Source organism: Alexandromys fortis, unplaced genomic scaffold (genome assembly GCF_014885135.2).
Source record: "Alexandromys fortis isolate MF-2015 unplaced genomic scaffold, M_Fortis_MF-2015_v1.1 scaffold_157, whole genome shotgun sequence".
NCBI classification, from domain to species: Eukaryota; Metazoa; Chordata; class Mammalia; order Rodentia; family Cricetidae; genus Alexandromys; species Alexandromys fortis.
In genome coordinates this window covers 1,333,723-1,357,682 of record NW_026068041.1, presented here as the reverse complement: position 1 = coordinate 1,357,682, position 23,960 = coordinate 1,333,723, and the positions used below count along the sequence as shown (strand labels likewise).

The 23,960-nt window shown below is 55.4% G+C and overlaps 1 protein-coding gene across 1 annotated transcript; it reads right to left on the bottom strand.

Moving 5' to 3' along the window:
- Positions 1 to 32: 32 nt before the first annotated feature.
- On the bottom strand, positions 33 to 8,876 carry Sox10 (SRY-box transcription factor 10). The gene is made up of 4 exons (XM_050165552.1): positions 8,724 to 8,876; positions 7,755 to 8,260; positions 3,516 to 3,784; positions 33 to 1,704 (listed from the first exon to the last, which is right to left on the bottom strand). Exons 2-4 carry the CDS (start codon positions 8,180 to 8,182, stop codon positions 1,001 to 1,003), a joined length of 1,401 nt encoding a protein of 466 aa, XP_050021509.1. The 5' UTR covers positions 8,183 to 8,260; positions 8,724 to 8,876; the 3' UTR covers positions 33 to 1,000.
- Between the last annotated feature and the right edge of the window lie 15,084 nt (positions 8,877 to 23,960).

Here is a 23,960-nt window from a genome sequence, read left to right as displayed (position 1 = left end):
GAGTGCTTAATGCAAGTTAATGGGGACTGGGGTAGCTAGAGGAGGGGCGGGAGCATGGCGACTATGCAGATAAATAAGGGGCAGCGATGTGTTACATGTGGACTGGGGAGACAGAGCTACGTTCTTTATTAAGGTATCGCTGGAGCGAAGGGCACAGGGCAAGGGTGGAATGTACACGCAGGGGTTTAGTGTCCAGCCTGCTGCCAGCAGCCTGGGTGCTGGGCTCTGGGACTAGGGCCCGTGCAGCGCTAACTCTGAGCCTGGGGACTTGAGGCTGACACTCAGGAGGCGAGAGGAAGACCGGCTGAGTGGCCTCTGGCTTTCTGGGAGCCCCTGCCTCCTCACTTGGGGTGGGCCTTGAGGTGTGGGAGGTGGTGGGGAAGAACGTGGGGCTCTCCTCAGATAGACAAGGTTATTAACACAGAATTGAATCTGGGGACCTCTGCCAGTTCCTTCCTGTGTCCAGGTGTGGGGGGCATTGAAAAGACAGGAGCTTCCAGGGACTATCCCAGCCTACGCCCCACAAAGCTGTTCAGAGCTGTCCCCAATGAGTCCTCAGGACAGGACAGCCAGCTCTAGACTTTGAGGCAGGTCCCTGGCAGCCTGTCTCTCAGGCACTGTGACATAGCGGTGCTTGGGCCACTGAGCCCCTTGCTTTCTAAGGAGGAAACGGGAGTGAGGCCTCCCACCCTAATGCTTCCGACCTCCCTGAAGGAGTGAGCAGGACTTCTCGGGTCCTGGGGTAGAGGGTCATTTCTAGGGGCAGGTGGTCCCTCACCCTCAGTCTGGGGCAGCCATCAAGTCCTCCCCTGCCAGCTCAGTCAGGGCTGGGCCTCCCGAGCTGGGGTACGTGGAGGGCATCAGGGCAGGAGCTGGCAGAAACCTCCCAGCTGCTGTCGGCCTCTCAGCCTCCCCTACTGCCCCTGCCAGGCCTGAGGCTGATGGGGAGCAGGGCACACAGGCTGGGGGAAGGTGGGGACTGGTGGTGGCAGGGCCCCCTCTAAGGTCGGGACAGAGTCGTATATACCGGCTGCTCCCAGTGTGTGGGACTGTGGGACTGAGGCCCCGAGGGGCTGGGGTCAGAGATGGCCGTATAGAGGGGCCGTTGAGAAGGCCCCATGTAGGAAAAGGCTGAGTAGAGGCCAGAGGCCTGACCTGCATGGCCGTAATAGGGTCCTGAGGGCTGATGGTCAGAATAGTCGAACTGGGGGCGTGAGATGGAGGGGAAGGCGGAGCCGTAGTGGGGCAGACTGAGGGAGGTGTAGGCGATCTGGGAAGTTGACGGCTGGTCAGTGTAGTGTGGGGGTCCCTGGGGGCCTGTGGTCTCTGTCTTCACCTGGGCTTTGGCATCCACACCAGGGGGTGAGACTGTGGGCAGAGCCACACCTGGTGGCTTGGAGATCCAGGCAGAGTGTCCACTGGCCACAGCCAGGGCACTGCCCAGCCCGTAGCCAGCTGCTGAGTAGCTACCCACATGGCCTGGGTGCCCATTGGGTGGCAGGTATTGGTCCAGCTCAGTCACATCAAAGGTCTCCATGTTGGACATTACCTCGTGACTGATCTCTCCGATGTCCACGTTGCCGAAGTCGATGTGGGGCTTCCCGCCCTCCCCCAGGGAGCGCCCATCCCTTTTGGGGTCTGCCTTGCCGGACTGCAGCTCTGTCTTTGGGGTGGTTGGAGGGGTGGGAGGGCCATGGCTCTGGCCTGGATGAGAGAAAGAGAGAGAGAGAAAAAGAGAGAGAGGAGAGATAATGAGCAGGTTAGAGGCAAATGGACCCTAGAAGGCCTTGTGGCTCATCTCCAGGCAACAGGATGCTGACCACTAAGACCAGACATGCTGCCTAACGGCGGAGTCTACTGGGTCATGCTGGGCTATCGTCCTGGGCCCTGCCTGCTCTTCAGAGCACCCTTGATATCTGCTGGTCACTTTCCCTGTCTACTTTGGACTGTTACCTCTTACTACCTCAGCAGCACTGTGGCCTCAAGCCTGGCTACTCCCTGCCCTGCTGCCCCCTTGGCTTTGTCTGTTAACTTTCTCATCCACACATCTCAGCAAATGCTCAGGGCACTGCTAAGTGCCAGGCCAGGTGTACCAGATCCTAGGAAGAAATGGAAATAAAATCAGGCCCTGTCTCCAAAAGCTTGCAGCCACGGAGAGAGAAGAGCCCCCACAGGGTTCTAGATCAGTGGGCCCTGTGTGAAGGCTCATGCAAAGGACTGAGGGAGTGAGAGAAGGAAGCCACCTGCTGTCTCAGGGATTTGGGGGAGTCTCAAAGGGGCTCAGATGATGAGATCACATGGAAGGAAGGTGACTGGACCGAGCATCCCAGCACAGAGGAGCAAATCCACAGCACAGCGTTGTAAGGCCAGCAGCTGCCGGGGCAGATTGCACCTCAGCCGTCACACTGGAGGCAGTGCCAAGTCCTTCATTAGCCAAGGGCTGCGGACTTCAGGAGACCTACCAAGGCTTGAATTCTGGCTCTGCCATTCACTGTGTGACCCCGGGAAAACCCTCAATCTTCCTTTAAGCAGTTTGTCAGTAAAGAGGAGATGAGACCAGGGAGCGTAGGTACCGTATCTTGGGGAGATGAGACCAGGGAGCTTAGGTACTGCATCTTGGGGAGCCTGCTGTGATTACAGCCTGGAGTTGGATCATTCTTGGACAGATAGATGCTGCCGCCTGAGTCTCAAAGAGGCTCTTCCTATGCTAGTTCCTTCCTATACGTTATTCACTCCATTCTACTCCATCCCTACTCCTCCTCTAGACTGTAGGCTCCTAAGCCAGGGACCGTGGGCTTCTCCTGGTGGCTCCTGGTACCTGACACAATGAGGCCTTAGCCAGAGCAGCTCTCTACTCTGTGAGCACTTCCTGCGCGGCACACTGGCGCTCTGCTCATGAGGAACGCAAGCAAGCAAAACATCGCCCACAGAGTCCCATCACCTGGGCTCAGACCTCAGCTGAGGAGCAGGCTCTTTTTCCTGTCTCCTCATCTGCAGGACGCTGGTGAGGAGTTGCTCACCTCACCACAGCATTTCAGGCTGACTGGCTGGTGGAAGGGATCCACATATGCAAGGCAGCCTGGCACGCTCTGTGGCATGTGCTCAGCATCACCCCAGGGCAGGAGCCGGAAGAGGCAGTGGTTTCCTCTCCACCCATGTTTGATCACTCACCCTGCCTGCTTCTTACCTCTGGTTTCTCCAGACAGGGTTTCTCTGCATAGCCTTGGAACTCACTCTGTAGACTAGGCTGGCCTTGAACTCAGAGACCCACCTGCCTCTGCCTCGATTAGAGGTACCACCACCGTCTTTTTTGTTTGTTTGTTGTTTGGTTTTTGGCTTTTGACCAATCGTTTCTCAAAAGCACCAGAATCCCCACTGAGTTGCCTCCAGGTTCTGTCCTCCAGCTGGAGGAGCTGCACCCCTGGCCAGCCCTTCCCAGATCTCAGCTCAGGCTTCTCCCAGCCCCACTGCAGCTCTGCCAACAGCACACTGGTAGCTCCCGACCCAGCACTCACCTGAGGGGTGCTCTGGGTTCCCGTCTGAAATGGGGGAGCCTTCTTCCGGGTGTCGATGATCCAGGTGGGCACTCTTGTAGTGGGCCTGGATGGCAGCAGCCCCTCCTTGCTCAGCCTCCCCGCCTGGGCATTCTGCCTCCCCCTGGGCTGCCTTCCCATTCTTCCGCCGCCGAGGTTGGTACTTGTAGTCGGGATGGTCCTTCTTATGTTGCATGCGGAGCCTTTCAGCCTCCTCAATGAAGGGGCGCTTGTCACTCTCGTTCAGCAGCCTGGAGGTGGAGGACACCAGAGCTAGTGAGTGCTGGGGCACCCGGGTGAGCTTCCCTCTGAACTTCATTCCTGGGACGGGGAACCCAGAGGGCAGGCCCAATGTAGGACTGTGCCCTGTGGTTAGCTCCCAGAAAATGTCAGACCAAGGAGCCCCAGCCTGAGGTGGTTGTCATCTCTGTCCCCTACCTCTCAGTGGCTAGAGGACAACAGGAGCCACCAGCCTCTGAGCATGCGGTCAAAAAGGAGTTACAAGGGGCAGGTGTCAGTGCGAGCAGAGGGCAGTCGGTCCTGTGACTGAAGCCCCATTGAAGGGCGAGCTCCCTGGCGCACACCTGGAGGCGTGCAGACAGAAGCACACGGCTGTAGAGGAACCCAGTCTCTGCTACTTACTAGCTGTGTGCCAGACTTTGCACAAGTTACTTCTCTGAGTCCGGGTTTCTTCACCTACAAAACGAGGATGATAACACCTACTTCACCTGGGTGTGGGGTCACCAGAAATATATATAAATACACGAAGTGCCTGGGCTTGGGGAGGGGGGACCTAGAGGAAACAGGGGCTACTCTGATGGTGCCTGGGGAGGAGCTGCACGGGACAGCCCAAGGGTAGATCCTCAAGTCCAGAAAAATGATTTGGTGAAATTTCTATGTGGTGGGGCTGAGTGTTCTAGGTGTGAGCCCCTTCAATACGGGGGCACTGTCTCCAGAGAGAGATCTTGTGTCTGGACCTGGGAGTGACAGAAGGCAGAGGAATCTTGGGTCTCTTCCCAGACTCTGGGACAGACTGAGGCCAGCCCTCATGACGTGGAAAAGCCCTCATAGCAGTGCCCCCACCCATTCGACTCCAGCTTCGGGTCAAAGTTGAAGGGTGGAGGGTACCAGAACTTGTCTGCCCCAGGGTAAGGAAGACAGGGTGGGGCACCTTAAATAGGGGGAAAGAACAGATCCATAGACTCCAGACACAGGGACCACTGGTCCACTTTAAGGGTTTCTCTCCCTCCAGCACACCCAATTGGTGCCCTCTTCTCCTAGGCAACAGAAGACCAAGCCCCCTCTCCGGGATGGTTATGCCAGGCACTTTCTAGCCAGCAGCAGCATTCCTTTGCAGCTTAGCCTCCTGGTCTGCCCTGCACCCTCTCAGCATTCTCCAAGGGACCCTCTAGCTGAGCCAGACTCCATTAGAGTTAGTACACTCTCTGGATAGGTGGAGACCCCAAGTTAGGCCTTAGAAAGAACCACAGAGCAGAATGGTGGGGTCCTGTCAGCATGGATCCAGCACAGATGCTCCTGGGGTGGCTGGTGACACCGTACAGTCTCTCCTATCCTTCTCAGTGTCCCCTGCCTGGCTGCCAACCTGAAATCACCAAGAAAGTGGCAAGGAATGTGGGAGAGGGCCCCACATAGCAGAAGTGCAGGAAGATTACGACACTGGAGCCTACCATCACCCCCCCCCCCCAAGCTGCCCTGTACCCAGTCAGCCCTAACAGAAACCTGGGGGAGCCGTGGTGGTAGCGCCAATCTTAGCCAAGTCTGTGCAGGTCTCCTCATCCACCCCACACCATCTCCAAAGCCACCCTCTCCTCCTGTACAAACCCTCACATTCAGAGCTGCCCTTCTCCACTGCACGCCCCCTCCCCCGGCCAGCTTGGTCCTCATTTGCTCCCTCTTTCTACCTGCCTCTTGGTTTGTAATGGGTGGAAGGAGAAGGGAGGCTGATTCCCAGCCCAGTGGGCAGCTCCTAGTGGGGCACTGGCCGCTGTTCTATGTGTCCTCCTGCCAGGCCAACATGTGAGCAAGAGTCTGTGTGACTTGAGGCAGGAGAGGCCAATGAGGGCCCTACAGGAGGAGCTCGGCTGCAGCCTGGTCCCAGTTTCCTGGCTTGGACTGTACTTTCTGTACAGGTTAAACAGGACCGAACATCCCACAGGTCAGCACGTCATGGTTCCTCCCCAGATGGCAGCCAAGTTTAGTGTGCCAAGTGCTCACACGGCCACCCAAGACCTGTGTTCAAGTGCATTGATCCCAGACTCATGCACAGCTCTCTCCTCAGTCTGTGTTTTAGGCTGCTCTTCAGTTCTGTTGACCCAACCATCTATGCTCCTAATGTCCTTAGAGGCATGAGCTTGGAAAAAGTGTGTTCAAACCCTTGGAGCAACTGGCAAGCTCAGCTCACATTCCGGTGTCCCTGAGGACCCCCATCCAGGGCCTAAGCAGCCACCTCCCCTTGACACAGTCTTGGCTCCCTGGCATTGTTTTGCCACTTCCCATCCCTGGGGTGATCCTCGGCCATCCAGGCTTTCCTGCCTCACTTGCTCCAGGTGGAACGCTGTGGGCACAGTCTGAGTGGTAGCCAGGGATGAGTCTGCCTGAAGGGGACTAAGTCAGGGGTTCTAAAGTGGGAATTGGGACAGGGACAACGGAGGGACTCCATAAACCCTGGCAACAGATGGTGATTGGAGAGTTGGGGGGTCCATCTCTCAGTGCTATTACACGCCGAGACGGACCTTGGACAAAGGAGTTAGCCGCCACTGCCTTCCCTGAGCAAAGCTGGGCTCTGGGCTCATAGTGGCTGGGCGTCCAGCTATTGCCTGGTCAGGGCTGAGGAAGCTGGGGGAGGGGTGCCGGGCCTTCAGCAAGCACATGGCAAGCACAGGTCAGGAAGCTGCTTGCGGATGGCTCTGTTCTTAGGGAACGGTTTGCTTCTTCTGCTACTTCAAGGCCTGTGGTCTTCACACCAGGCCAACAAAGTGGAAGGAGCCGGCTCCTCTAACAGACCCCAAGTCTCCTCAAACATGGAGCCCCCTCCATTTTCCTGTTCTCTGCCCACTCCAGACCACTCCAGAGAGTCAAGTGTGACCTCTGTCACCAGAGAGAATGTGGGGAATAACCTCTGACAAGGATTGGTGACTGGACTCTGTCGCTGACTGACCCAAGTAGCCAAGACTGCCTCTTGGGCCTGTCTCTTGGAAAGTCTAGTGGGGATCAGGTGACCTCAGCAATCTAGCTCCTGCTGGAGCCCTTGTTCCCTTTGAACCTGGCCCAGGGTGCCCGTGGCGAGTAGGGGTGCTCCACACATCTGGGACTGGCCAGGTGAGCACAAGGGTCAAATTTGCTCCCTGGGAAAACGTTGCCCCAGAGACTTGAGGAGCAGCTTAGGTAGCCTAGGGTTCTGAGGGACCCTGGCAGGAAGCAGGCTTCCTCCTGGCTAGGGTGCTCAGCTCCAGTTCTTGAGCTTGGGGAAGAGGTTGCTCAACCATTGGGTGGAGCCCAGGGAGGGAAGATGGCGCCAAAGCTGGAGAAAGTGGAAAAGAGGGAGTAGCTTGGTGGCTCGGGGACATAGCTGGACCTGAGGGCCTCTTTTTGTGTGCCCTGTCCTGGGAATAAGGAAGCCCTCAGTGCAGAGGCTGGGGTCAGGAAGCTCTCCCAGGGCAGTTGGAGCAGGGACCCTGTGGGAGCAGGGAACTCTGCTTTCTCTGCCTTTCTTGTTTTCCTTGCAACCCCTCCTCCCCACAAGTTCTCCATCTGGCTGCTTCAGTGTCGCAAAACTGGTCTACAGCAAGACCAGTTCTCTCCCAGAGTTTCCCACATTCTTCGACCACTGAAACGGGTGGCAGCGGCACCCAAATGTGTGAAATGTGGGATTGAGTGGAGGTCATCAGAGCGTCCCACCACGCAATCTTCCCTGCCCACCACCCACAGAATTCCAGCCACGAGGGGGCGCCTCCCCGTCCGCCATCTCAGGATGGGGAGGCCTAGCCTAGGCCGCTGGGGTTCTGAGTTCCAGGGCAAGCAGCCCGAGGAGTCCCCCAGGAGCACTCTGGGTAGATGGGTGGGCAAGGTTACCAAATCTGGTCTTCTAAAGAGATGGTTGGCCCTAGGAGAGGGGCCTGGGCGATTCTACTCTGGGGCCCCAGGCTAGCCCTAATGCCCACGAAGCTAGGGCCTGCGGGGCTGGGGCGGGGCAGGGCTCACCTCCAAAGCTTGCCCAGCGTCTTGCTGAGCTCGGCATTGTGGAGGTGCGGGTATTGGTCGGCCAGCTTCCTGCGCGCCGCCTGTGCCCACACCATGAAGGCGTTCATGGGCCGCTTGACGTGCGGCTTGCTCTTGCTGGCGCCATTGACACGCACGGGCATGGGCACCAGCGTCCAGTCGTAGCCGCTGAGCACCTGGCTGACGGCCTCGCGGATGCACACAGGGAACTTGTCATCGTCTGCCTCGCCGTCCTGCTGTTCCTTCTTGACCTTGCCCAGTTCGCCGGGCCCCGGGCTGGCTCGCAGGCCCGAGCCACCGCCGCCGCCGTCGGGTCCCAGCGACGGCGCGCTGCCAGGGGACAGGCAGCGGGGCTCCTCGGAGCCCACAGGGCTCAGATCCACCTCTGATAGGTCCTGTTCCTCGGCCATGTCGCTCCCGGCCGCCGCCGCTTCGGCCGCCTCCCCCAGGCCCACCGCCGGGGTCCTCGCGAAGAGCCCAACGCCCACCTGGACAGGAAGGAGGGCGCTATGGAGAGGCGCCGTGCGCCACCCCAGGCTGGACGCGGATGTAGCCCCGAGGTGGCGGCCCTCTGCCCGCGCTAAATCCACTCGGGCCTGGGCCCGCGCACATGCCAGACCCTAAGTGGGTGCGTCCCGCCTCTATGTCTTCCCACCCCCTGATCCCAACCGTCTCTAGGTGTGGGTGGGTTTTTTCCTTAAACCTCCTCTTGGGTGGAGGTTTGTTGATGGAAAGGAAGAAAAACGGACCCTTTATTCGACTCTAATCCGGGCCCCTGGAATTTCCCACCTTTTCTCTCAACTCTCCTTCCCCTCGTCTGCCCTGACAGTCTAAGGAAGCTGGGTGGGGGGACGCATGCCTGCCTGTGGGGTGTCAGCCTCTCCCACCCCAAACTGGGGGGACCCAGATCCATGATAGCAGTCCTGGCCCAGGGGAGCGGTGCGCACTCACCTCCTCCGACCTCTCCTCCAGTCTGGGGCTCGTCCTGAGGAAGTGGAAAACCGTGTCCCAAGGTGTGCGGTCCAGGTCGGGGCTGGGGGGGCTGACACTGATGGACTGGGAGGGAGGGGCTGGGGGGCCCTAAGCCTCAGGCCACAGCCTCGTCTGGACGGAGCCTGAATCCTCACCACCAAACACCCTGGCTGGACAGCCCGAGACTGACTGAGCGACTGAGCCGCTGCAGACGGCTGGGGAAGGAAGGAGGGGGAGGGGAGGGGGGAAAAGGAGGGAGGGAAGGGCAGAAGGTGGAGCCTCCAGCGCTGCCTTCATCCCCAGCACCCAGGACGCCTCTACTCTGCCCAGCTCCCCCCCCCCCCCAAGCCCTGCCGGCACTGCTGCCTAGGCCCGTCTCCCTGGCCTAAGCTTGGGTTTGGGCAGCTGGTGTGAGAGTCGGGGCACTTTACATCTGGGAAGGGAGAGATGCAGGTGGCGCAGTCAGAACCTGTTGTCTGGGACCCTAGACCTCTGCCGCAGGTCTATCAGCATGGGCTGTTGACAAAGGACTAGGGGGAGATGTGAGGAAAGCTGGTAATCTCAAAGGGTGGCAGCCTGTGTTGCTTGATTTAAGAAATCCTACTGAGTCCCACTGTGTGCTAGGGACCGCTGCCAGACGGCCTCGCTCGGTCACCCTCTCCTGCTCTCTCTCAGTGTATACAGTCAGAGGTCCTGACAAGGAGGTCCGCAGCTGAACAACCTTTGCCCCGTATGTACATATACCCAGGTTCAATCCATAATTCCCTCTCTCTAGATAGCAGCCTTCAGAAAGGTAGACCTGCCCAAGGTAGAGAGACACAGGAGGCTGAGGCCGGGTGGGAGAGGGTCCTCTTCAAGGGGACATGGAGGACTTTGGGGTCTCACTCCCACACTGATCTCTTCCTCTCCTGGGACAGGGAAGAATGGAAAAGTCCCAGCCCTAGATGTCATGAAGTCCCTCACTGTCCCACACTGAGAAAGGAGCTGCCCTGCCTCTGACCCCCCTTTCCTCTGCCCCTCACTCGCATCCTTTGTTCTTCCTGCCCCTCGCCCCAGGGTCCCTTCCCCTCATCCCTTTCCTTGGTCACACCTCCATAGGCTATTGTCCCATTCTCTTCTCAGCAAAGGCAGCCTTTCCTGGTTGAGTGGCTATGCAGAACTAGGGTTCCCACGGAGGGACAAGCAGAGGAGCCTGGGTCACACCAGTGGCAATATGTGGCTTCTCTGTCTCTCTTAGCTGGGCAAGGTCCTAGGCCCACACCCAACAGGTACTGTCTGGAGTCAGGCTGGAACTGGGGTCTGGAGAATCAAGGCCTCATGACTGGGGACGGCCCCAGGGTGGATAGTGGAACACAATGAGATAGTCACACAGGGCAAAGGCATGTCGAGGGGGTGGCAGACATTGGTAACACACACTCACACATGCTTGCGCACACACAACCAGCCAGACAATTGGGCCAGTGTGTCTGGGGCTGCAGAGCCCAGTGAATTAGGAGTTTGATAAGGGTTTTCTCTTTCTCTCGCTCACTGGCCTTGGACAATCTCCCCCCAGTTTTCCTCGACGCCACCCCCGGCGCTGCCAACCCTCCTCCCCCCGCCTCCCTTCTCTTCCCTGTGCCCAGACTCTTGTTCGGGGCCTTGAAACAGTGAGCTGTCTTTGTTCGAAATACAGGTGAACGGCAATCATGTGATTAACGCACACACACATAAAAAGCTTTTTAACAGCGCCCGCCCGGCCTCAGAACCTCCCGGAGAGAAGCCGCCTTGGATGGACAGAGGGACTGAGCTACAAGCATCCAGCCAGTCGTGTCCCGGCTCCTCTGCAGCGGTCTCCAACGTCCGCTGCTGCCTGCCCGCTGCCCGCCTGCTGGCCTGGCATCTCTCTCCCGGTGGGTCCCTGTTCATCTCCCCACCCTTCAGTCCCTCCTCTTGGAGGGAAGGTCCTCCCTGCTCTCTGTCTGTGGCTGAGCCTGAGACCCCTGGGGCATGGAGGAGCGCTGTGGGGAGGAGTGGGCCCAGGATTATAGGAAACTGGGGGCGGGGGAGGTGGTGGTCTCACAGCCGCTGACCTCTCCAGTTCCCTGCCACCACCCTCTTGGGCCCAGCTGCCAGTAAGGGGTGCGTGTGTGTGTGTGTGGGGGGCTCTATAGAGGGTCACACCTGGTTTGTGCTCCCTCTCTGTTTCTTCGTCCCTGCATGCAGGTTCTCCTGAGTGCTTGACTTGCTTGGACCCTGCCTAGCTACCTGCTGAGAGATGCTGCTGGGGCTAGGCCTGTGGGGGGAGGACAGGGGAAGGATTATGTGTTGATTGAGGGATTCCCCTGTGAACAAGACGTCTATAAGCCCCAGACTGGCAATCATGATTCTTTTGCCTCATTTTCGGTCTTAGGAACCCAGTGCTCTCCAGCAGGAGAAGGTAAAGGCCCCATTTTCTCTACAGAGTAGGGAATTGGGAAAGTGGGGAGGGTCCCTGCTTTTCGATGTCAGGCCTCAGGGACCTCAGGGTGGCTAGGAGGGCCAGGACTACCACCTGCTTCTTTTCCCAGCTGGCAGCTAGAAGGGAGGGGCTATTTTCTCTCCATCCCTGATTCTATGCCAGGGATGCTCGTGACCCCACACCCCACATCCTATCAAAGCTGCCCTGAGAGGAGGGCTCCTCCCCACCATGGGTGAGGGTGGTGCTGGTGTATGCTCCTCAGAGAGGGCCAAGGCCTGTGTGTGGTGGAATCCAGGCTTCCTGCCATGGGCAGAAGCTAATCACAAGCTTCCTGGGTGCAGCTCATGTTCCTTTGAGATGGTCCCCAATCCCCCCAGAAGGTAGTCCTTGGGAGGGACCTGAATCTCTCAGTGGGACTCGAAGTCCACTGATGATACTGCCAGGCCAGATCATCTTAAGTAAACAGTAACCCTTAACCCTTTTTGGGGGTGCTGTCCTGCCTGGAAGCAGGCTTCACCCATAATCCCCAACCCTGAGCCCAGGCCTCTCATTTGTCACATGGCAGAGAAGTGCCATCCTTCCCTGCCTTGGAGGATATACAGAGAGTGGGAAACCTGCTACCTGGCAGAACCAGGAGCCGTGAGGTGTTAGGATGGCTCTAGGAAAGCCTGAGCTTTTGCCTCAGGTTCAGTTTTTCGTACGGTCATCTGTCTTTCAGATTCCCTCATAGGACATGGAAGGGATCAGATGGGGACCACCTCTGATCACAGAGGTATAGACCACACCTGGAATCCCTGCTCCCTCTCATCTGCCTTCCCAAGTCTATGTTTTGGCTGTCCTGAGTCCTGGGGGCTAGCTTGATGCTTCTCAGTCATGAGGGGCCTGAGGTTCTGCATTCCTGCCAGGTTTGTTTCCTGGCACCTGCCCAGGGACGGTCTCAGGCCTGGAATCAGGTACACAAGTCTCACTATGCAGCCTCAGTTGGCCTTGAACTCTCCATTCCCTGGCCTCAGCCTCCCAAGGAGCTAGGATTACAGGTGTGCACCTCCATATCAGCTGTGTGCAGTTAAGACAAATGCTGATTTGGATTTAAAAATGTCAGATTCTATGCCAGACTGATTGGTTTTGAATGAATTTCTGGGAAGCAGAGGCGGGTATATTTTATTTTTATTTTTGTAATTCCCTTGACAGGCTCTGGTTTCCTCCCAGGGTCCCCTGCAATTCCAAGACTGGGAGGGACCCCCCTGCCAGATCCATAGTGTCTAAGAAGAATGGATAGGACTTACTTGGACTCTGAGCCAGAGAGCCAGTGACCAAACTTGTAGTCACTTGAGTTTGAGGGCGTGGCTAGGGAAGGGCTGTGCATTGGGGAAGCAGAGGGTCAGGGTTGGATGTCAAGAGTAACCCTGGCATCCAACTAGGGGGTGTCTGGGGATGAGTATGCACCCTTAAACACCTTCTAGCTCACTCCATCTTGGCAAGGCTGTGTAGTAGAAAGTTATGTGGCACCGGGGAGGGTCTACCATTCATACCCATGTGGCCCTGGGCAGGCTAGTCTAGGAATGTTGGGACTTGGTTTTACCTGTACAATGTCGACAGCTTCATACATTTACTGCTTATATCTTTAAAGTGTGTGTATGCAAGGGAGAGAAAAAATAACACACACACACATCTACTTAGTAATTATAGTAAGCGTTCACTAGAGAAAATAAGGTAGGCTCTGGGCTAATGCTGAGAGACACGGTGAGGGGTTCCCTTCATTCCCATCACACAGGCACCTGGCTATACACCCACCTTTGGGAATTCGGGCTCTGCTTGCTTTTGTAGTGCCAGGGAGTAGGGAATGGGGAAGGGGACCCAGGGCTGAGAGACTCCCACATACTAGGTAAGCACCCATGTCCAGCCCTTACCCTCAGGAACTTTTCCTACGGCTCTCAAATCCAGGTCTAGGCCAGGGGAGGATGTGCTGAGCTCCTGCCTATGTGTGGTCTCCACTCTGCACCCTGTAGCAGCAGCTTCCAGAGTCTCTAACTAAAGTGGGGAGGGAGAACCTGCCCATCACCGAGGGCTCGTGATGTTTGATTCCATACTCTGATCAAACCTCTGCCTGAGTCTGGTATCTTTATTCTTCAGGGAAACTGAGGCTCAGAAAGGCTGAGGGATGAGCCCATGCGCAACAAGCTAGTTATGAAAGTGATGAGACCTGGGTTTGGTTTCTCCAGTCTAGTCCTCATGGCTGTCTGCTGCCCCTAGACCCCAGGCAGAGTCACAGGGGCCTATCTTTTCTTCTCTCCTGCTGGTCTGGGCTATTCACCTTGCCCACCGAGTTCTCTCTGGGCATCTCCTGCCAACTGTGTGCTGAGGTCTAGTCCTTGCTTGCAGCCCAGCTAAGAGGCCCTCTTCTGGGCATTTTTGCTAGAATTCTTTTCCCTCTGTGCTCCAGTGGAGACATGTCTGTGTGTGTATGCTTCCTGTGTTCTCTCTTCCTGACCCAGCTTGGTGGTCAAGACGACCATAATTTTCTGTTGCAGCCCAGCATGCCTTTTGCTGGTGGTCCTTGAGTTGAGCTCCTATCTAAGGAGGAAAAGAGAAAGGGACTGGAACAGTCAGGGAGGGCTTCCTGGAGGTGGAGGGCCTGTGCTCTGAGGCAGGAGGAGTATATCTGTTCCAAGACCTGACCCAACAGGGGCCTGGCCCTGCCCTCTTTCTTCTTTGAGCTGGAGGCCATTCCAGAGGCCCAAATCTTCCTTCTTCCAACCCCACCCTCTCCGGGAACAAGGAAGTTGGGGCTGGTGCCCAGTGCTGCCTGGGGCAGCCTGGCCTCTGCCCCCTTCTTAGAAGCCCTCAGAGACAGAGACTACTCGTTCCTGTCATCAGACCCAGCTGCCTGAGAGCCCTTCCTGCTTTCTGCTCCGAGCTGCTCAGTTGCTTCTGGGCAGAGCAGGGCAGGGGGGCTCAGGAGCTGGGACAGGAGGTGATGGTGGCAGGCCTGGTTTTGGAGTTCAGGCTTTGTTTAATCAGACTAGCTTGGAGTCCTAGAACCTGGCATGGCTGAGTCTTTCACGGATGAAATATACTGGAACCCCTCCCCGCCGGAGCCCAAAGGTTCCAACTGCTGCAGGTGCCTAGGTGGCCCTGGCTTCCTTCTTTCCTCTCTGGACCTTAATTTCCCTATTTATTTATTTATTTATTTATTTATTGTTTGTTTGTTTGTTTTTATTTATTTATTTATTTATTTATTTATTTATTTATTTTTTTGAGCCAGGGTTTCTCTGTGTAACAGTCCTGGCTGCCTTGGAATTAGCTCTTGTAGACCAGGCTGGCCTCAAACTCACAGAGATCCACCTGCCTCTGCCTCCCGAGTGCTAGGATTAAAGGCATGTGCCACCACTGCCCGGTTAGTTTCCCTATTTGTAAAATGAGGGGTAGCAAGGTATCCTGAGAGCCCCGATAGCCTGTGCCATGCTTCGTAAAGAGGACAGTGTTCAGCCCAGTGCCTGTCCCTTGTGCACCTCGGCACATTCCTGGGTCTCTCCTGAGGGTCAGGGTCATGGTCAGACACCGTGTTTCCCTACAGCTGTGGTAATGTGTTTCTAATGATGTGTCGGAAGTTCAAGGTTCCAGAATTAAGAAATTGCCTTGCCTTTTACTTAAAACATGAACCCTCAATTTATTTATTTATTTATTTATTTATTTATTTATTTATTTATTTATTTTATTTTGGTTTGTTTTCAAGACAGAATCTTACTATGTAGCTCTGGCTGTCCTGGAATTCACTATTCAGACCAGACTGGCTTTGAACTTATAGAGGAATCCTTTTTTTGGGGGAGGGGTTAGTGTCTTTGTTGTTTTGGAATAGGGTCTCACTTGACGTGGCCCAGGCTGGCCCAGGTTTTGTTTGCTATGTAGCCTAGGCTGGTCTTGAACTCACTGCCTCCTGCTTTAGCTTCTTGAGTGCTGCAGTTACAGGCAAGCACCACAGTGCCTTTCTGCTTATTAACTACTGTTTTGGTGGATGCTAGTTCCATCATCCCAGAGAGGACAGAGTTGCTGAGCGTGGCCTTGGAGGCACCTCAATGCCTAAGCATGATGCGGCCTTCCCCAGCTCTGCCTGTTTTGACATTTGCTGGGTGACTATTGGGTGTCAGGCCTTGTTCACAGGACTTGGGGGCCCCTCCTGTCTAGTGCCTTCACTTTCCCATGATTGATGCCTCTGTTCTCCCTCCAACTTCTCTCCTCCAACTTAGACCCTTTCCTGCTTCCTGTCCTCCCCCTCCCCCGTCCCAAGAGTAAGGGGAGAAGAAGGGCTGTGATTTGATTTCAGCTCTCCCATCCCCACACCGACCTCCCAACCCATGGACCTCAATTTACCCCAGCTCTTGGCTTTCACTACAGCCAAGTCCACCCTCCCACCCCACAGGCCAGCCTGTCTTCTGCCTTCTGCCTTGCTTGCCTACTCATGGGGCCTTATATCTTTAGGTTGTGACCTCTGGGCTGGGTTCTGCTTCCCTCCTCGGTGGGGCTGCAGGAGGAAAGTCCACAGCAAAAGAGAGAATCACCTGCGCGTAGGTGTGGAGGTCGTTTGGGGGCCTGGGAAGGCCTGAGCTGGTACTCAGGGTGCACAGCTGTGGGCTTGAATCCCGCACCCCAACTTCTCAGCTGTGTTTCCTCTGCAGATGGCTTATGGCCTCTGGCTCTTAGCTTCCTTCTAGGCTGAGGTTGGGATTAAAGCAGATCGTGTTGGTACACATTTAGGACAGTCCTTGGATCACGGTGGAGCCCGTCAGTGGCAGTCACTGTTGCTAGCTTCTGCCACAGGTGACTGTCCATTATCTTGAGCTTCACAGTAGTCACTGCTGCTTGTCCTCTCAAATTGCTTTCTCCAGGAATTCCTGAATCTGCTCCGGCTAACCCAGACAGAGCAGGAACAGGGTCCCAGCCTGCTGAACCACACAGAAAGGGAAGCAGGTGACAGGAGTCATGTGATTATGGGTCTGGACATCACTGTGACTTTTGCCTCCAGGTCTTCTGAAGACATACCCAAGGGAGGGCTCTGTTGTCTGGAGGGTAAGGGAAGAACTTACACATTTATTAGGGATTGCTTTTCCGTTCATTCGTTCATTTGCTGATGCCCCAGATGCTTTTTAGGTGACATTGTACAGATAGATGTGCATGACGAGGGAATAGGGAAGACGGAGGGAAGGACCAGGGACCGAGGCCTGGAGCAGAGAGACATGGCTGTGGACACAGGGGGCTGTTCGTACAGGGGAGGCTACACGTGACCTCTGAGGTTTCAGTCTGTCTACAGCCAGCTGCCAGCAGCTGGGCGAGGGGCTTGTTGAGATGAGCAGCTGGCGGCTCCCCTCCCCCCCACCCGGGATCCCGTGTCATTTTTCTCGGTCATCCAGGGTCCCACCCAGTACTAGGCTGGGTGTGAATTGAGCCCAGGACACTTGCTTATTACTTTTGTTCTCGCATGGTTTACCTCTGTCCCCTAGAAGTGACAGGGGGGTGATCGGAGGAGGGCTTTTGGAATCTGTGACTTTGATGAGATCACTTTGTTATGAGAAAGGGAGCTGAGTGGTATGGAGGCTGGGACAGCAGAGCCAGAGAGACCAGAGTTCAAGTGTGATCTCTGTCCTACTTACCAGGTCGAGCCACTTAATCTCCCTATGCCTTGGTCTCCTCATCCGTAAAATGAGGATGGCGACACCTGTCTTATGAGACTGTTGCATATGTGGACAGAGCAAGGAACGGCAAGTGCTCTGTGCAGTTCTGGGGCAAACCTGGGCAGGGTGTTGCCATCTCTGGGTCACTTGGAATGTGAGTTAGTGTGTCCAGCATTGGCCAGGCACGGCAGCCGATGAGCTACATTAAAAGGCCTGGACGATCATGTCCCTTCCTAAGTGAAGAGCCCCTATGCCAAGAGCAGGGTCTGTGGGACAGGCCCGCGAGGGGAATGTGCACATACCAAGGAGCTGTGGTGTGACCAAAGCTTCAGCCCACCCACCCCAGCCTCATGAATTCAGGTCTTTTGTCTCTCCATATGAGCTGAGAAACCAGAGACTGAGTGCCTGCTGTGTGGGCCTCGGTCCAGAGTCAAGTCTTGCAGACTGTATCTCAGCAGGTGCAATGAGAGGAACTGTTCCCGACTCTGTTAAAGTCCCTGTGTGACCTTGGGGAAGTCAGCTGCCCTATAGGTGCACCCCTTCATTTATAAGAAGAGAGCTTGCTTCTGCCACCTCTAGGGGCTCTGTCGCAGTCAACATCGGGGTCTTCAGGGAGAAGCATGCACCTGGTTTTGTGTCTCCTCTAGACAGCCGCTTCCGGCCTGAATGTGTTAGCATACTACATCGGTTCGTGTTTACTGAGCTCACTGACCATGGAGATACCACACTAAGAATCCTCCTCCCCTCCCTTCCCTGTAGACCTGTCCCGTGGTCTGGGTCATGGTATTCCTGCAAACTGTGGGGCGGGAGCCAACCGTGCCCTCCCATGTGGTTCCTTGCTTATCACTCAGCATAATGGTCAAGTCTACAGACAAACCCATGATCCTCCAGTACCGGAACTCCCCTCCAACAGTGTACATGGGAATTTCCCTTTATTGACCTTTGCAACTTGTGATGCTGTGTTTATTGTAGACGTGGCCCATCCTCCCCTGAGGAGAGGGTGGTGGTGCTTGGTGCATGGTGGTGCCCAGGGAACGAAACTAGCAACTCAATGAAACCTCCTGGAGAGAGGAATGGGGAACCAGGAGCTGGCCGAGGGTTAGCGGCCAGCCTTCTCTGGGGTCCCTTCTGTTTTGGAGGCAACTGGTCAGATCTTGAACTCTTCTTTTCCCGGAGTTGGGGCCCTGGAATGGGACATAACTTACTGGGGAACCAGGCCCCTGGTATCTAAACAAGGGGAGGAGGGGGATAGAGAGTTGAGCCTGCTCCACCCCTTCCCCCAGCAAAAAGGAAGAACAGGGCAGATCTGTCAGCCTCAGATGCCACCCGCCCCTCCAGGGGACCCAGCCCTGAACCCAGGGAGTCAGGGCAAGGGGGGGGGGAGACAGGAAGCCCCTGTGTCTTCCCCTCCTCCCTCCTGTCCCGCCCTCCACCTCCATTCTGGTGAGAGCTTGCAGCCTCAGGCCTTGGCACTCTGAGGACGTGGGTGGTGACAGAGTGGGGTAGGGTGAGGGACACGGACAGGACAGAAATCCCATCCCTACCCATTCCTTTCTTCTCTGGGTTTTTGGGTGGCTACTGCCTCAGCAGCCCCTGGAGCTGTGCCTGGACCTTGATAGAGGGACAGAGGGAAGCACTGTGGGTGCTGCCCCCCCCCCCGGCAGCCCCCCTGCAGGGTGAAGGACAGGCTGGGATCTATCTACCAGCTTTCCTGGGAGGTCAGGCCTTGCTGAGAGTTGCTATGTGATCTCAGGTGGAGTTCAGCTCTTCTCTGACCACCGCCACTTTCTTTAGCTGCCAAGGGAGCCCCCAAACCAGGGGTCACAACAAACTCTTTGGAGAATTTGTAAATATAGATTCCCAGGACCCATTTGGAATTACAGATTTGGGTAGAACTCTGTAATTTTAAAAGCTCACCTATGAAGATGGAGGTTGCAGGGACATTTTTGGAGCATGCTCCTTCCAAAGCCACCATGCCACGGCCTCTGCCCAGCATCAAAACTTCCACCAAGCAGATAGGTCTCTCCTGTGGCCTGTCTGGGACAGGGACTGGCAGCGGTGTACTCAGGCTGCAGGAGCAGCGTATTGTCCTGCACAGAGGAGCCTGGGAGGTCCCAGCTCTGCCTGGCGCTATCTCTGCTCCCTTGGCCCACCTTAGAATCTCTTCCTCTTGACTCTGTCTCCATTTCGATTTCTTTCTCTCTCTACTGTTTCCTTTTTCTGCCTCTCTTACTTGACGCCATAATCTGTTGTTTGTTGTTCTCCTTTCTTTGTTTCTCTTTTTCTTTCTTTTTTTTCTTTCTCCCTTCTTTCTCTTTCTTTCTCCCTTCCTTTCTCTCTTTTTCTTTTCTTTTTTTGTTTGTTTTTTATTTTTTGTTTTTGTTTTTTTATTTTTATTTTTTTTTATTTATTCATTAAAGATTTCTGTCTCTTCCCCACCGCCGCCTCCCCTTTCCCTCCCCCTCCCCCAATCAAGTCCCCCTCCCTCGTCAGCCCAAAGAGCAATCAGGGTTCCCTGCCCTATCTTTTTCTTTTCTTTTTGTACAGAGTCCCTCTATTATGTAATCCTGGCTCTCCTATATAGTAGACAAGGCTAGCCATGAACTCACAGAGATCTACCTGCCTCTGCTTTCCTGAGTGCTGGGATTAAAACAGTGTGCCAGTATTTCTGGTTTTGTTTATCTTTCTTAGTGGTCAGTCTGTCTGAGACTGTCTCCCTGTCCTTGCTTCCTTTCATCCAGTCCACCATTGTCTTCAAGGTCCCTGCCTCTCTCTCCCTCTAGGCTGCGTCCCATTCCCTCCCTCCGGCTCTCTTTTCCTCATCTCTCTGTCTCTGTTTTTCTCTTTGTCTCTTTCTCTATGTGCATTTCTCTGGGGTGGGGGCGGGGTTGCCTGGGAGTTAGGGAACTCTGGGAAAAATGAGACTGCCACGGGGAGAGGTGACAGGCTGGAAGGACGAAGCATGCCTCGGGTTGGGGCTGTCTTCCTAGTTTAACCTCTGAGTCCTCTCCACCTGGCTCCAGCCCACCTTTCCTTCTTGCTTCTCTCTTGTTCACCTGCAAGTGCTGGGTCACCTGCCCCTCCCTTGGCCTGAGCCCAGCACTGAGCTGCCTCTTCTGGTTTCCGGTTCAACTACCTACCTTTGGTCCATTTGCTGGCTGCCCTGGGATGTGGCTCCCAGGCCCCCACAACACTCCTGCCCGCTGGTGGCAGGACACAGGCAAGGAGGCAGGGGCAGCCTGGAGGAATCTGGGGCTAGAGGGTTCAGGCCTGTTCGGGCAACAGACAAAGACTGTCGATACTGACGGTGGGGTAGGTGTGGGATCCTCTTCTTCCTGTGTGAGCCCAGGCTAACTTGCTCAGGGGTCCCATAGCCAGGCCTACAGATCTGAGAGAGTTGGAGGGAAGTGGGGGCCGAAGAGAGAGCAGGAGGAAGGGGAGCCGAAGCCAGGTCCCTGGAACTGTGCCAACCACTCACTTGCAGAGGGAAGGGGGCTGTGTTTCTCCCTTTCTGGGCCTCAGTTTCCCCATAGAGACAAAAGTGACTGGCTGAGGTGGCATTTGAAGCCCCACTCTGTTTCTGATGTGGCTGAAGCCTTTATGTCCAGAGTGAATAAGACTTCCTGTCCCTTCTCGGGCCCCACAAGCTTAGAGGATCCAAATGTCAGGCAGCACCTTCCCTCAGCACCCTGCTCAGACAGTGTGATGTTGTCCTGCCCTATTTCTTACTTAATCCTCCAGGGCCTACCCTAAAAAGGGCCTTCTGGGGGCTGGGAGGAAGGTACCCCCAGGGTCAGGACCCTGAGGAGGCTGAGGACCCTGGGGCCAGGTGTGGCTGTAGAGATCTTCTGTCCCCAGGGCCTGTCTGGGAGTTTTGGGTACATAGCAGGGGTCTGGCTCTCTTGAGGGCTGGGCCTCCTTTCTCACCCTGGGACTTGATTGCAGGGGGCCTGGGAAGGAGGGAGCTCCTGTTCTCCTAGAGTCCCTGACTACTCTGGTCCCTGCTGCTCTGTGGCTTCGGTGAGGGACAAGTAAGGGAAGAGTCAGAAGAAGGGGTTAAGTCAGGGACTCTTGGGATGGCTCTGACCATCCTCTGGAGGGAACAAGGGCTCTATTCTCTGTGTGGGAATTAATAGCAAGGAGGGGACGGGGGTGTCATTCAAGCCCTGATCAACTCCCAGAGGAATGCGAGAGAAAGAGACAGAGACAGAGAGACAGAGACAGACATAGAAACAGAGAGACACAGAGACAACAAAGAGATGAGAGACAGAGAAACAGAGAAAGAGTTCACAAATGGAGGCGTGAGGCTCAGATATAAGAGAAGGGCATGAAGGCCTGCTGGTCACAGTAGCCCCTGGCATGTGGCTGTAATGCCCTAGGACAGATCCTGCTCCCACAGACGTATCCCCACGCAGCAGGGAGACCTGATCTTGTCACCCCTCACCAAGGCTCTCCCTCTCTTGTTTATCATTCTCAGACGCCTGCACCCTCCACTTCGGTGTGTCTTTCTCCCCTGAAACCTGGAGCCTGTCAGGACTGAATGCTGCCCCTGCTTTCTGGGGACCTCCACCTGTCCTGTCTTTGCTTAAGGGTCCAGGGTTCACTCAGACCCCCCAGGCTGTGAAAGTCCAGTCTGCGCTCCTGAGCTGTACCCTCTGTCCTGGTCCCAGGAGTTCCTCTGACCCAGTTCCAGGGTCAGCTCAGACGCATGCCACCAGGTGACTCCTCCCGCATGGGAGGGGCGCACCGAGGAGCTCAGCTGTCGCAGGGGGCGCAGTTCATCAGCTGCTGAGCCCGCACCTTCTGGTGTCAGCCTGGCTCATGGCTGAGGACCAGCAGCCCCCAGAGTCATCCGAAATATCACAGCCCAATGCAGACCCTGAAGGAGCTCCAGGCCACACTTCCGGTTTTGTAGGCACATACACAGAGGCCTGGGAGGGCACTAGCGTGCCCTGGATTGGAGCTGAGCTGGAGCTGGCCCAGACCATCTGTCTCCAGATCGGTGTCCTGACCCCCTGTGAAGAGTCACACCAAACACAGTGTACGCAGACTGGGGGCAGAAAGAACTAGGGCCTCAGAGGGTGCCGAGCACCTGGCCCAGTCAAGCACCTAGCCTGTGGCCCTGTGACTCATCGTCACCAACCTCTGTCAGCTGGCAGCGTCATCTTAGGGGAAAAAGAAATGTAGCAGCCACATAACCCTCGGCCCTGGATGGAGCCACTGTGGCCTGCTTTTAGTTTGGTTCTTTTTTCCTCCCTCCCTCCCTCCTTCCCTCCCTCCCTTCTTCTCTCCCTCCTCTCTCTCTCTCTCTCTTTCTCTGTCTCTCTCTGTCTCTCTCTCTCTTTCTTTCCCTTTCTTTTTTCTTCCAAGAGAGGGTTTCTCTGTAAACTTTTGGCTGTCCTGGAACTCGCTATGTAGGCCAGGCTGGCCTCAAATTCTTTTTTATTTATTTATTTATTTGTTTGTTTGTTTGTTTGTTTGTTTGTTTATTTAAGATTTCTGTCTCTTCCCCACCGCCACCTCCCCTTTCCCTCCCCCTCCCCCAATCAAGTCCCCCTCCTTTGTCAGCCCAAAGAGCAATCAGGGTTCCCTGCCCTGTGGGAAGTCCAAGGACCACCCACCTCCATCCAGGTCTAGTAAGGTGAGCATCCAAACTGCCTAGGCTCCCACAAAGCCAGTACGTGCAGTAGGATCAAAAACCCATTGCCATTGTTCTTGAGTTCTCAGTAGTCCTCATTGTCCGCTATGTTCAGCGAGTCCGGTTTTATCCCAGGCTTTTTCAGACCCTGGCCAGCTGGACTTGGTGAGTTCTCGATAGAACATCCCCGTTGTCTCAGTGTGTGGGTGGCCTCAAATTCTTTTGTTTAGTTGTTTACTTGATGCTAGGGGTCAAACCTGAGGCCTTGTGCCTTCCAGGCAAGTACTCTACTGCTGAGTTAGAGCTCAGGCCCTGGCTCAGGACTATTACAGTTCCTGGAAGTCTAGGCAGTACCCGGTACCCTTGGGCTAGAGGGCTGGCCGCTCATGCCATTGGCTGCTTGCAACCGCACCTAGCAGCCCAGGCACCTGCAGTGCCATCAGGGTCCTCAGTGGCAGTTTTTGTGGGGCGAGTTCTTGATGGCCAGAAGGGTGCCCATGGACCAATGGCATTCTGTATCTGATGACCATCCCGTTCCCGCCTCCCTGATGGCTGGTGGTGTGGTGAAGAGTCGGGGACATGACACTGTGGCAGAAGGGCAGGTCTCAGTCTCCTCCCTTATGCAGTGACCGGTCTTAGTTACCATGGGAACTGGGGAGCTAGAGTCTGGAGAGGAGGGGACTCCTGGGGTACCAAGAAATCAGCAGAGTATACCAACATTTCTACACTGGGCTGTGTGTCAGGTATTTGTCTCAGGCTGTCACAGACCAGTTGACAGGAGCAGCTAAGAGAGGAACAGTTTATCTGGGCTCACACTTGGAGGGTGCAGGCCATCACGGAGCGGAAAGCAGAGCCACAGGAAGCTTGAGGCAGCCAGTTGTATTTCACTCACAGTCAGGAAGAAGAGAGATGAATGCCGGTGCCTCCTCCCCATTTTTTATTATGTGTGTGTATGTTTTTGAGCGTGCTTATGCATGCCTGTGTGCATACAGACACCCGCAGAAGCCGGAAGAGGGTGTCTGCTGGAGCACTTGTGAGCAGTTCCAGGCAGTTATGAACCGTCTGATGTGGGTGCTAGGAACTGGGCTTTGGTCCTCTATAAAAAGCAGCAAGTTGAGCCATCTCTCTAGGCCTTATTTTCTTCTTTTAATTTAGTCTAGTCTGTGGAATGGTACCACTCACACTGAGGGTAAATCTTCCCACCCCAATCCAATCTAGATTTTTTCTCCACTTGCCTCTTCAGTAATTCCAGATCCTGCCAACTTAATAATAACCATCAGCACCAGAGGCTGGGAGGCTGGACTCCTGCATCCTGATGCACAGCAGCTTCCAGGAGTTAACTGGACCTTGGTAATTCCTTATTCCCAGCCAGGATGGGTAGAGACTCAGCAAGGGAGAGGAACAGCGAAGAGTTAATTTCCTTTCACAGATTTTTTTATGTTGTTACAAAAGATGGAAATGTATAGAAAGGC